Here is a 13,727-nt window from a genome sequence, read left to right on the forward strand (position 1 = left end):
GGAACATGCGGGGAAATAAGGCTTGGGTGGGGTACAGTGAGAATGTGCAAATGTGAATGGGCAACAGTTGGTGAGTAGAAGGGTGAAAATCAGTTGTTATTGATCATGGGAATTGATAATGGTTTGAGCTCACAATCAGAGGACGGGGATGGAGAGATGCATTTTGAGAAGGGGTGTGAGCTGGATAGCGAGGCAATGTTCACCTGCAATTCAGTTTGCTCATTTTATTTTATTGCTTATGGTCCTTCTTTAATCATTTATATCTTTTCATTTTCCTTTTATCTGTACTGTTCAAAAACACTTTCTTGCTGTTTCCTTTCTTTCTATTTACACATTTTGGATTCATTATTTATATTGTTATTCCCTCATGAGCTCTTCTCCCCATTTTAGTAAATCTAAGTTATCAAAACCATCATGTTCATTCCTTTCCAGCAGGATGCTGGCCAGTCCAGCTGAAGGGTCTTGCCAGAAATGTTCACTGTACTTGTTTTACATAGATGCAGCCTGGCCCGTTGAGTTCCTCCAGCATTTTGCGCGTGTGTTAATCGTTTATTCAATTTTTTTTACTCCCTTCAATTAGGTTAATGTATGAGATCCCCTCATATTTTGTCCATTTAGCTATTCTTTGTGCAAAATCTAAATCAGGTATCAGGGACAATGCCACAACTCTCATGGTGGATTTACTTAGGCAAATTTTCTGGCAGGGGTTCTGGATAGAGAAAGAAAGACTTGACCCATATAACCCATAATCCTAAAGACAGAAATGAAGGAGCTTCAGTGGGTTTGTGTGGTGAACTACATGTGCCTGTCTGGACATGCCCCCTGCTGACTGCTCCTGTGGCTCCTCCCACAGACCCCTGTATAAAGGCAATCTGAGGCCTATGCTCTCTCTCAGTCTCCAGGACGTAGTATGATGGTCACTCACTCCTGGTTCCTTCTTCCAGTCAATAAAAGCCAATATCTCGCCTTACGTCTCAGAGTGAGTTATTGATGGTGCATCAGTTTGCAGTTGTTCTCTGTGTACCTCTATCTTACACCAGATACTGCTATACACACAGATGAAAGGGGAGGCTGGATGGGTTTATGAAGCTTCTTAAATGAACTGCAATAGTGCACTTTAAACCTGTTATATTCTTCTTCCCAAGAAGACTAAAACACCTCATTTCTCTTTAAACTTTATTGTGGATATTTACAGAACAGCACAGATATTAAAAACAAAACAGTTAATGTAACTTAATTAACATACTTAATACATATATTAGTTCTGTCATTAATACATAGTTAAAAGTCTTCTTTGTACAAATTTATGAAAACAATTATGTCCATTTCCTCCTAACCTCATTTTCAATCAAATCTCATTTCATTGAAACTTATTATTCATCTTTCATCATTTAAAAAAGCATTCCCATTTTAAGCATTAAAAGTTAAAATTCTAATATTGTAAAATGAAGCCAGCTGTGCTATAGTCTTCAATGGCACGCCATGATAGAATGTGTCTACATGTCCAGCTCTATTCAACTTTTAGTGAAATTAATAATAAAAATTTTGCTGCAACCTGAATGTACACACATACTTCTCATGTTCCAATTCCAAGCCTCATATTCCTTCCAGTAAATCTTATTGACTTTACTTATTTTAAGAAGATACGTTCAAAGGTAGCTGGCAATTATCAGGACAAGCATCAACTACAGAGAAATTTGATCCAGTTCCCATGAAACAACTGCGTGCAACCTGCAGTAAGAATCACAGGATGTATGCCCATTTAACCCGCTCATTCCCTCACCTACAGAGTGTGACCAATTACAGCAGCCTAATGTCTCTGACTCATTGGAGGTCAGCTAACTTATCTTCCTTCTCTTAATGGCTCATTATAAATTTTGGGCAGTGAGATTTCCTATCAGATCACTAAAGAAACTTCAGTAATATTTGCATGTTTAGAGGTGTTGAATCAAGTTCTACACAATTAAACACATTGTGTACAGGGAAGGGGTGGTTCACAAGTTTGAGATGTCAGTGCAGAGCAAAGTCAAGCTCTTCATCTCTGGCCCACTGTACAGACTCATGGTGTCAGCTTGCCTGAGCAGCTCATAAGGTTGTTATACTGCAGAAAATCATGACAAGTCTAACATGTAGTTTCATTCAACATCCACAAACTATCACTTGATTCTAATTTAGCCCTGCCCACAGCCACTAAAATCAATCTTATCAGCAATTCAACCCAGCTGATCATCATTAGCTCATGCTGATAATTAAACTCAAGAGCCTGTAAGCTTGAGTTATGTTATATCATACAAAATATTTATCTGTGAAGTTATTAGTTGAACCAAGAAACAGTCATTGGAATCAAAGAGGTACCCAGAGAATGACCAACAATTATTTTTGAATGGAAGTGCTTGTCTCTGTTTACTTGTTACAGCAAATACAAAATCACAGCAACAATAATTTTAGCAATGACTGATATTGGCAAAGGTTTTATGCTGGCAGCAGTATTTGTGTAATGTTACTAACAGCAACAAATATATACCAGACTTCCTGCTCCTATTCCCTGAAGAATCATTGTATTTAGCAGACAGCACAGACAGTAAATTTTTATAGTTACAAGCCTTTTGACTGCTGTACACTTCATGACTGTGCTCTTAAGGCTTTATACAGTAATTCTTTTTTTAAAATATGGGTCAGCTTCAATCTCCAATTTTCAATTTATGTTAAAATAACATAATTTACGGGAGTATCTCAGTGTGACAAATATGCAAAAAGTAGAATTGTTTACAACAGATTTAGAGAGGGTTCACAGCTTTACCTGACATAAGGTTGATAAAAATGAGACATATAAATTAAGAGGATTGGATACTGAAGTTGAAAGTAAATTGAGGGTTCCCTCTAAAATGTTAGATGCGTTTCAATTTCAAAACTATGAGGACTGAAGCCAAAGAGTCTGGTGAAGAAAGGACAGGGTAAGTATGGGTTATAGTATTCCTAATAAAGAGAATGAAATAAATTTGTGTCTATTGAGGTTAAAGTAAAAATACTTCTTGTTCATTATTTTCTTTCAGTCCTTATCCGAGGACTGAGTATCTGAGGCTAATTTGCACATTCAAGAAATAAATCATTGTTTTATCAGATGAAAATCTATTTATGGTGTTTCATGCAACAATGTTATTTGTCTTAAAACTTTTTTAAATATGGCAATGATACTGAAATGCTCAACAACACTTAAAACAAATGAGAGATTTCAGAAGAATATCTATTTAACATAAAGGTGAACGTAAGCTTTTTGAAAGCTGGTTTGTTACTGGGCGAAGTATGAGTATTCATTTTGTTATTACAGGTGAGGATGAGGGTAATGATTTCTGTATATAAAAACAAACAAGAGAGAGCCTGGAAATTTATGAAGCATTAACTGTTGTTCAGAATAGTGGACAAATGACTTCCCAGAACTGAAAAAGACAACTCTTGTTTTCAGAAAAGTAGGGAGGAGGTTAACATGCAATAATTCAGTTATTAATCATTGAGAGGGAAATGTGTCTGACTTGGAAGTAGGTATAGATTTCTTAGTTTCGTTATGAATGGTAATAAATGGTTTGAAGTAATTAAAGAGCAGAATGGAAGCAGAAGGAATTATTTTAACAATTATTTTGGTGACATTCAGAATGATAAAATGTGGTTTTGATGACATGAGCTACATGGAAGTTTACAATTAGAATTTTAACTTTAGATATATTTAAATTACAGTAAGAATAGCAATATACAATACAGAGATGTGTTGCTTTGAAAAAAAATGCTACATTAGACCACAATAGGATACAAGTCTCAATCAGTAAACTACAGACAACATCTCATACAAGAAAGCATTTGTAGGGAGGTTGAGCCATCATCTGACAAAAATAAGCCTTTGGTACAGTAGCATTAATTTTCTCAAACATTTGAGCAGTTGGTTGTACAGCAGCATTGGGAGAGGTCTATGAACAGACTCATGCCAGGTTGCTGTATGCAGTAGTAAAAGCACAATGGAGAAAAACATAACAAATACCTTAAACGCGATATTTTATTGTAATCGTTGTGCATCAGGCAGTGTCCATGAAAAAACTACTTTTGTTTTTCTTGCGTTTGTTTTTGGCAGAGGATGTATGAAGTTCCAGTGATTCCAAACGGAAAGGCCTTGGTGTCGGCATATCAGATGGCTGGGTTGGAGACACTGTATTTAGATTGGAGATAGTGTGGGAAGATGACCCATTGTTAAGAGACATATTATGCATAGATGTCTGATTGTGCACTGTTACAGGAGAGAATAAAATAATATGAAAAATTGCTTGATACTGATTTAAATAATCTTAGCTACACAAGTTGTTTACAAGGGGGAAAATATACTATACATCAGAAGAATTCAGTCAGTTTAATTACAGGTGTAGTATTCTTAGCTAAGTTCCACATGATTGACTCAATTAGTATAAATAGCATCTTACACTGAGAAGTTTTCTTTTTAAAAAATTGACAAAATGATTTAGAGATTAAATCCAGTAGCCACATTGCTCACTTTATGTGTCAGCAGGTAATTTGAAATTGCTTAACATTCAAACTTATAAATCTGCCAGAGAAATCACAAAACAAAAGCAAGTTGGTCACTGACACTATTTGGGGATTTTAATATGTTTCCAAGCCTGCTGATGAAAAAAGACATTACTCCAGCTCTAAACCAATCAATTTTGCATTTAGAACTGATGCATTTTTTCTGTTAACTTCTGGGAGAATTTATGTAATTAATATAATTCTAACATTAAAGATATGTAACTATATCACTGCCTAATGTTTTTTCTACCTCATGTGTGGAATTGTATACCCAATTTTTGCACATGCTCAGAGGGTTCAAAGGAGGTTCACAAAAGTGAATCCAGGATTGAACAACTTGTCATATGAAAAGTGTTTGATGGCTCAAGGCCTGTATTCACTAGATTTCAGAAGAATGAGGGGTGACCTAATTGAAGCCTATCGAATGGTGAAAGGCCTTGATAGAATGGATGTAGCGAGGATTTTTCCTATGGTGTAGTCTAGGACCAGAGGACACAGACTCAGATTAGAGGGATGTTTTGGAATGGAGATGAGAAGCAATTTCTCTAGCCAGAAAGTGGTGAATCTGTGGAATTTGTTACCACAGACAACTCTGGAGGTCTTTATGTATATTTAAGGCAGAGGTTGATATATTCTTGATTGGTCAAGGCATGAAGGGATACAGACAGAAAGCAGGATCTTGGGGCTAAGAGGAAAAATGGACTGGCCATGATGAAATAGCGGAGCAGACTTGATGGCCAAATGGCCTAAGTCTGCTCCTATATTTTAAGGTCTTATAAGTGAGGACATTTGATGATCATCTGAGCTGAGTGAGTTTTAATTGTGCTTGAACAATTGTAAAAGGACAACTTTCAGTCTTCTATGTAATTTATTGTCATTATGGTTTGTACAATTGAAAAGCCTGATCAGCCATTTCAAAAAGCGGGTAAGGATGAACTACTTTGCTTTGTACTCAGATTAAACTAAAAGACCATGAACATGCAGCTACATTTATGATGATTATGATCCCAGTAGTACCATTGTTATTATAATAAATACTTAATTCCAGATTTGTTTAATTAACTGTATTTTGGCTTGCAGCTGTCACAGTGGGATTTGAAATTTAAGTTTCTAGGTCAATGACAATATCAACATTCACTGTGCGTGCACTCAATTTCAAACCAATTGGTTCATAAACTGTAATCTGAGCCCAATTCAGCCAGGTCTAATTATCAAGCATTAAGTGCTGGTAAAAACTGAAGACTATCCTTTTAGGAAGCAACTTTTTCATTCACCTCAACCTGTTCAATTCATTTAAAAATTGACTGTCCATTTACAACAGCAGACTAAACAGGACACTGTGTACGTAGGCTTACAGGAATGATATCAATAAGATTGAAAGAGTACAGAGAAAATTTATAAGTATGTTGCCGGGACATGAGGACCTCATTTATACAAAAAGGACTTTATTCTAGGAGTGTAGGAGAATGAGGGGACATTTGATAGGGGTATACAAAATTATGAGAGGTATAGGTAGGGTAAATGCCAGCAAGCCTTTTTCACTGCGATTGGGTGTGACTAGAACAGGCATGGGCAAACTACGGCCCGCGGGCCATATGCGGCCCGTTAAGCTTTTTAATCCAGCCCGCAGAACTTGATGAAATTATATTAATAAACCTTGTTAACGTTTTCTCCCCGCAATTCTGGCGTTTTCCCAATAGATGACGCACTCTATATACATTGACCTTTGTTGAGGTGCAGCGTATTACTCCACATTTGCGCTTTACTTTGTGACCTTGTGGCGATCCATTTCCTGGCACATCCGAACCGGCTCACAATTAGCCAGCGTTCCGGCTAAGAGAGATAGCCTGCGGGGATTTGCGAGCACAGAGCTCCGCATACCAGCGCACTCTCCCTGCTTTGTCATTCTGCGGGTCGTTGTTGAGTTTTGGCACAGGGGACAATTGAATAAGAAGGAGCAGGACAAGTAGACCTGCATCTCCTACCGTTTTTGAAATAAAGACAGTCAGGAGGAGAGTGATGATGATAATATCTTGAAGGATAACAGAATTTTCAGTGCTTTAAAATAATAACTGTTACTATTTTAAAAAAGCTGTATTTTATTCATTTAATTTTCAGTGTTTTAAAAGTCATTTCAATAAATAGCTAAATACCATGGGACTTCAAAGACAGATATTTTGTTGTAATGCATTTGTTCATTTTCAATTGAAATTAAAGCACATGTTTTCTACATATCCCATGATATTTTATTTTCTCTTATGAGGTGTATTACCAAAACACACCGTCCATCTGCTCCTGGTCCGGCCCCCCTGTCAAATTTTAGAACCCTTTGTGGCCCTCAAGTCAAAAAGTTTGCCCACCCCTGGACTAGAACTAAAGGCTATAGGTTAAGGGCGAAAGATGAAATGTTTAAGGGAAACCTGAAAGGAAACTTCTTCACTCAGAGGGTGGTGAAAGTGTGGAATGTGTTGCCAGTGGAGGTAGCAGATGTGGGTTTGATTTCAATGTTTAAGAAAAATTTGGATATGAGGGGTACAGAGGGCTATGGTCTAGGTGTGGGTCAATGGGACTAGACAGAATAATAGTTTGGCACAAACTGAATAGACCAAAGGTCCTGTTTTTGTGCTGTAGTGTTCCACGAATCTTTAACCATGTACATGGAGAACCATTCAATTTTAAATGGTATTGGCAGGAGGAGTTGGGAAGCAGAATTCAGAGATTCAAAGACTCATTAACAAAGTACGCATGGAATATACAACACTGAGATTCATCTTCCCAGACCAGTCCTGAAACAAAGATGTAGGTGCTGCTGACAGTGCAGTAAAGCAGGAAGCATACCTTGTGATTTAAGCAATCATAAAAGTTGCTCTTTATTTGCATATTTGATCCTGGAATGTCAGACAGTTCAGCTGACCATGATTTTTCAGAACATTTATTTTTTTTTACATTTGGAAGCTCCTGGAATAGCTTGCCGATTGCTGTGCTGGCCACTTTAAATGCACTCGCTTCTAGGCAATACTGATCACCAAGTGAAATCACCTTTACACCCGTTGGTGCTCTCACCATTCAGCAGTTGAGTGCTGCTGAGAACTTCCAGGGTAGCGGAATGGCTGAATGGGAAGGGGAATATTGCAATGTCAGAGAGACAATGGGCCCTGCAATGATCAAGAACAACATCTACCTCTTTACAGTTTTTCTCAGTTGCCCAGACACTTTGATCAAGCCAGCAGCACATGTGGTCAATTCTAAACTCCATTTGAGCAAAACAGCAACCACCTCAGTACAACAGTCAATTATTTCTCACTGCATGGACACCAGTCTCAATCGCTAATGTAAAACACTAGATACAGTACAATAGTCATCAGAAGACACAAAAATCAATTGGAAGTATTGGGTAAGCAAAGCACAATGAAATGCCTCAGCTGACAGCAATCAATCCCATATTAATGACTCAAAGGGGCTCCATTTGTAAGGAATTAATCAATCATTGCAAATCTGTGGATACACCAACTTTGTCTGAGACAAAAATGTGAGGAAGGAATGTTGTAGGACAAAGGGCAACAGTCCAGGTACCAAATTCAAAGTAAATTTCTTATCGAAGTACCTATATGTAATCATATACAATCCTGAGATTAATTTTCCTGCAGGCATAATCAATAAATCCAATAACCATTCCAGAGAGGTTCAAACGTTACTATGTGTGTAGCCAGATCTAACACTGGTGGTCTGACATACATCCCAGCAACTGGGTCATATAACACCCCATGCCTTTTCACATTCCTTGATGAGCTTTACAGACAACTCTCAGCATCGAAGAAATAACCGGATTTCAGGATCAGTGACCCACACTATTTTACAGAGACAATGCAGGACAGGCCCTTTCAGCCCAACGAACCACACCACCCAGTAAACCACCTATTTAACCCTAGCCTAATCACAGGTCACTTTACAATGACCAATAAACCTACTAACTGATACATATTTGGACTGTGGGAGGAAACACACGCACTCACAGGAAGGATGCAAAAACTTCTTACAGATGGCAGCGGAAGTGAACTTCGAACTCTGACACCCTGAGCTGTAACAGTGTTGCGCTAATCGCTAATCTATCCTGGCATCCCATTAAGACAGTGTATTTTTCCACCATTTATCTGCAGTGACAGGTTCATCCACGCATGTTCATAAGACATAGGAGAAGAATCAGGCCATTTGGCCCATTTAGTCTGCTCTGCCATTTTATCATGTCTGATCCATTACTCTCTCCACCCCATTTTCCTGCTTTCTCTCCATAACCTCTCACAGCCTGACTAATCAAGTACCTATCAACCTCCACCATAAATACACCCAATGACCGGGCCTCCACAGCCATCTGTGACAACGAATTCCACAGGGCTAAAAAATCACCCCTCATATGATAAGCCTTGCATTCCCAGAATTATTCTCATGAACCTCGTCTGAACGCTCTCCAGTGTCAGCATATCCTTAAGTAATAGGCCCAAAACTACTCACAGTACTCCAAGTGAGGCCTCACTAGTATCTTTTGAATAATAATCAGGGGCAGAATCAACAGATACATTGATAAGTATGGATTGATTAAGGAAACCAGCACTGTAAATCATGGCTAGTTAACGACAGAGCTTTATGATGAGTAACAAAGATTGATGAGTTAAATGCAATTGATGTAGAAACTTGACTTATAAAGGAAATTTGATAATTCATATTAAGGTCAATGCTTATTGAGTGCATATTAATGACTTGGATCTACAATTTTTAAATAGCATAGAAACATGTGGGGAGGACTGTAATAGACTTAATGAGATTTAAATTGACTGGTAAAATGGTCAGGTAGGTATTCTAATATTATTAGAATAATATTCTAATTATTCTATATCAATTCAGTCAGTAAGGTACTGCAAATTGCTTGGGAGATGCAGCTATAAATCATGTTAATGCAAATGTGACCTAGCTTTCAAACTGTTTTCAATAGCCTTGAAATTCATTCAGCTGCATAACAAACAGCACCGTCTTTAAAGAAAGAAGACTATCAGGTACTAACAGAGGCCATCTAAGGGACAGGTTTTGGGAATCTGAAAGCATAAAATATTTGCATAAGCATAGGACAAACTTGTAGATATTAAGAGCTATATTAACTAGACTACATGGAGATATGGTCCAAGATCTTAAGATCATGATAAGATCAGAGATGATGATGATGATTGGCGTCAGTGATACCAGACACTAGTCATTTAGTTCTTTGGTATAGAGATGCTAGCAGCTAACCTGAAGCATGTGGGGACAGCAGCCTGGATGAGTGAAGTGTGGAAGATGTCCACCCATTCTTATTCTGATCCGCCCATGATAACACCACTACCCACTAGCCCACCCCACTACTACTTTATCATTTCCTGTCAGTCACCTTATGTAGAGACACTCCTATATCTAGCATCATTTAATTACACATAATCAATCTATGGAGCTAAACTATTTTGTGTGTGTGTTTTATATATATATTTATTTATTTATCGTGTTCTTTTATTATTGTGTTATTTATCTTAGTGTGTTTTTTTATATATATGCTGCCTCAGATCCAGAGTAACAATTATTTTTTTTGTTCTCCCTTACACTGGAAGTAGCATTAAACAATCTTGAATCTTGAAGATGTCTTACCTTCTTTCTGACAAAGATCAAAGAAAGTTCCCAACTGGTTATTTTGCCACAATACGTAGTCATGTTGGTACTAAGTATATAGATTGCACCAAAAGCTATAGACTAAGCACTTGATTTATGGGATAAATACAAGAGGTACCCACTGGTTGGCATGGATAAGTTGGGCAGAATGGCCTGTTTCCATACTGTACTATTCTATGACCATGACTACTCTCACACCTGATCTCTCCTTGAGTATTTGTGCTGAATAAAGGCTTGCCACATTCATAATTTCAGTCTCCATGTGTATCATTAATAATCACAACGGACATAACACTTTTTTTTAAAGCAAACTAGGATTATCATGTGGTGATCAATCCTTCTGTTTTTGTGGCCAACTAGATCTAACAGTGTGCTACCGTACGGAAGCCTACTTCCTCACAAGAAGAAAGTAATTTGGTATACAGTTCAGGAAAATAAGGGGTATTTAGAAAAGTGTCTACAGCAAAAAGAGATAATCAAAGTATCAAACTAATGTTTTGCAAGTTACAGTAAGTGAAGCAGGCTACTTCACATTTTCAATAAGATTTGGGCCAGAATTCTCTCATTTTAAAAGACCCCCCTCATCAATGCAATAATGGGGAATAGTAAAACAAAATTTGAATTTGTAATCATTAAACCAGAAAAAAATCCTTCTGTTAAAGCAGTGAACTATCTAACTTACACTATTTTATCAGACCTCCACAGCTAACTTTTGACTTGATAGTTGACATTTTTGATTGTTTAGAATAATGTTTCATCTGGTACAAGCGGTTTAACTGTTTTAATTATGAACTGTCATGATACTTAACAGAGACTTCGCGCAGGATCTGTATTCAAGATTTGAATGGCACGCTTTGACTTGAAATAATTGTTGGCAATATTTTCACTATCACTGCGGTTGAGCATTTGTCTGTAACGATCTTCTTCCTGTAAATCAATCAAGAATATTTTCACACATTTGTTCTTTATCTGAGCAGGGACAATGAAATCTCTGAGAAAAACGCTATTTAAGCAGGAAGTAGAGAGAAGATGAGGATATTGTAGAGAAAAGGCTGATGAGGAGAAAGAGGAGGGACTGCAAAAAATCCAGATAATACAGGAAGAACCGTGAGCAAGCAAATCTCAAGGTCATAGAATTTATACACTCTTTGATAATAAATGAATCTTGAATCTTGAAGAACTCAACCAGTCAAGTAGCATCAGTGCATAGGAAGACTAGTTTTTGTTTTGATTCAGGGACCCTTTCTCGAAGCTGCAATTGAAACACCCTCTTTAATGCTGGACTGTATACAAGGAACTATAGGTGCTCCCTGAGTTACTGACTTGACTTGTAAAAATTCAACTTTTTAAACCATTTTTCAAAACAAGAAATTTGGTTATAGGTATGCAAACACCTCCAGAAGTCATGGAATAGGGATAGCAGCTAGTTAGTTCAAAAGTCTTTAAAAATAATTCTGCATGTGCCCTCTTCACAATAATTAAACTGATGCATTGATTTTCAGAACATAGCTGCTAGTTCACAGTGGGAAGCCACTGTGAAACTGACAAGACAAGACAAATCTCTTCTATTGATATTTGTAAAATACGAAAATGAAGCATGTAGTTCTAAATGTAACTAAATAGGAGAAAAATAATAAATAAATGCCTTGACTTACAGAAAAAAAATGATGCGCAAACACTTCTCGGGAATGAAGCCACAATGTAACCCAGGGCTTATGTTTTAAAGCAATATCACTAATCTTAGTGCTAATTTCCCAATCATCAACTATCACATCATTCTCATTTTTTGATTCTTACTATCACTGTTCTCTTGATTATAATGCAAAAATAAGTCATCACAATTTCCACCCTAACATAAATTTATAAATGGAATTATCTCTCATTGAATTACAACTTATCACCCTAGTATATTAATTTTGTGTCTGCCTGGTGCATTAATTTAATGCTTTTACTTGTTGGAATTACCCTGTGGAGTGTTACCACAGAGGCCGCAGTGTGACTGGTGGAGGGTGAATTATATTTGGATTAACGAGGTCACACTTCTGGTTTAGTCGCTTTCTGTATCTGCTGCTCTTTCAGTGTATCTGGGGGACCACCTGGCTCCTGGCAGAATAAGGACATCTATGCTTTCCAACAGCTCTATTCAGTATTGTAAAGCAATGGTGCTTGCCCTCTCTTACATCGTAGCTTCCCTTTACTTCTTCCTAGGCTGTTCTTTGGGATCAAGAATGACTTCTTTCACTCTGGTTCTGTGAGTTCTCATTGGTTGATGAGACCAATGTGGGAACCACAGATCTACCCATTGATGGATAGGAACAGCTGGTTTTCTGTTATGAGGTGCTGTGCTCCTTCTGCTGCAAATACAGGGCTCCTATGCACTTCTAATTAATAATAATTGAATTGAATCAAATTGACTTTACTTCTTCCATCTTTAACATACATAAGGAGTAAAAATCTTTACGTTATATCTCCGTCTAAATGTGCAGTGTGCAATCATATTAATTTATAATAAATAGAACAGTCAATATTACATAGAAATACTCTCAATCAGTGTGAGTTAATCAGTCTGATAGCCTGGTGGAAGAAGCTGTCCCGGAGCCTGTTGGTCCTGGCTTTTATGCTGCGGTACTGTTTCCTGAATGGTAGCAGCTGGAATAGATTGTGGTTGGGGTGACTCAGGTCACCGATGAACATATGCGCCCTTTTTACAAACCTGTCTTTGTAAATGTCCTGAATTATGGGAAGTTCACAACTACAGATGCGCTGGGCTGTCCACACCACTCTCTGCAGAATCCTGTGATTAAGGGAGGTACAGTTCTCATACTAGGCAGTGATGCAGCCAGTCAGGACAGTCTCAATTGTGCCCCTGTAGAAAGTTCTTAGGATTTGGGGGCCCATACCAAACTTCCTCCACCAACTGAGGTGAAAGAGGCACTGTTGTGTTTTTTTCACCACACAACTGGCATGTACAGATCATGTTAGGTCCTCAGTGATGTGGATGCCAAGGAATTTAAAGCTGCTTACCCTCTCAACCCCAGATCCATTACTGTCAATAGGGGTTAGCCCGTCTCCATTCCTCCTGTAATCCACAATCAGTTCCTTTGTTTTTGCGACATTGAGGGAGAGGTTGTTTTCTTGACACCACTGTGTCAGAGAGATGACATAATGATAATAATAATAATAAATACTTTATTGATCCCAAGTGGGAAATTAATAGCCTTGAGGTCTACAATAGCATCCTGAATGCTCCTTTTTCGCTTTGAGCAGTCATGGACCAGGGATTTTCTGGAGTCAGTTGGTGATACTGCATTTCTTGAAGAAAGCCTCGAGTACATCTTTGTCATTTGCTATGTCCATTGGTAATGACTTCCTATTACAGAGCCTAAAACAAATTTTTTTTTCAGGGATGTAGCATTGGGCATATGAATGATATGGCTTGCAAAACATAATGGACTGAGTTTACCAAGGACCTC

The 13,727-nt window shown here is 37.7% G+C and overlaps 1 protein-coding gene across 1 annotated transcript in view; it reads right to left on the reverse strand.

Moving 5' to 3' along the window:
* Positions 1-1,173: 1,173 nt before the first annotated feature.
* Positions 1,174-13,727, reverse strand: part of kif17 (kinesin family member 17) — a 65,219-nt gene continuing 52,665 nt past the window's right edge. Inside the window, exons 13-15 of the mRNA XM_059951760.1 lie at positions 13,279-13,398; positions 11,064-11,181; positions 1,174-4,273 (exon numbers count right to left, since the gene is read on the reverse strand). Coding sequence (XP_059807743.1) covers positions 4,065-4,273; positions 11,064-11,181; positions 13,279-13,398 — 447 coding nt within the window. The 3' untranslated portion in view covers positions 1,174-4,064. The remainder of the gene's footprint in view (positions 4,274-11,063; positions 11,182-13,278; positions 13,399-13,727) is intronic.

This window comes from Hypanus sabinus, chromosome 27, assembly GCF_030144855.1.
Source record: "Hypanus sabinus isolate sHypSab1 chromosome 27, sHypSab1.hap1, whole genome shotgun sequence".
Classification (NCBI taxonomy): Eukaryota; Metazoa; Chordata; class Chondrichthyes; order Myliobatiformes; family Dasyatidae; genus Hypanus; species Hypanus sabinus.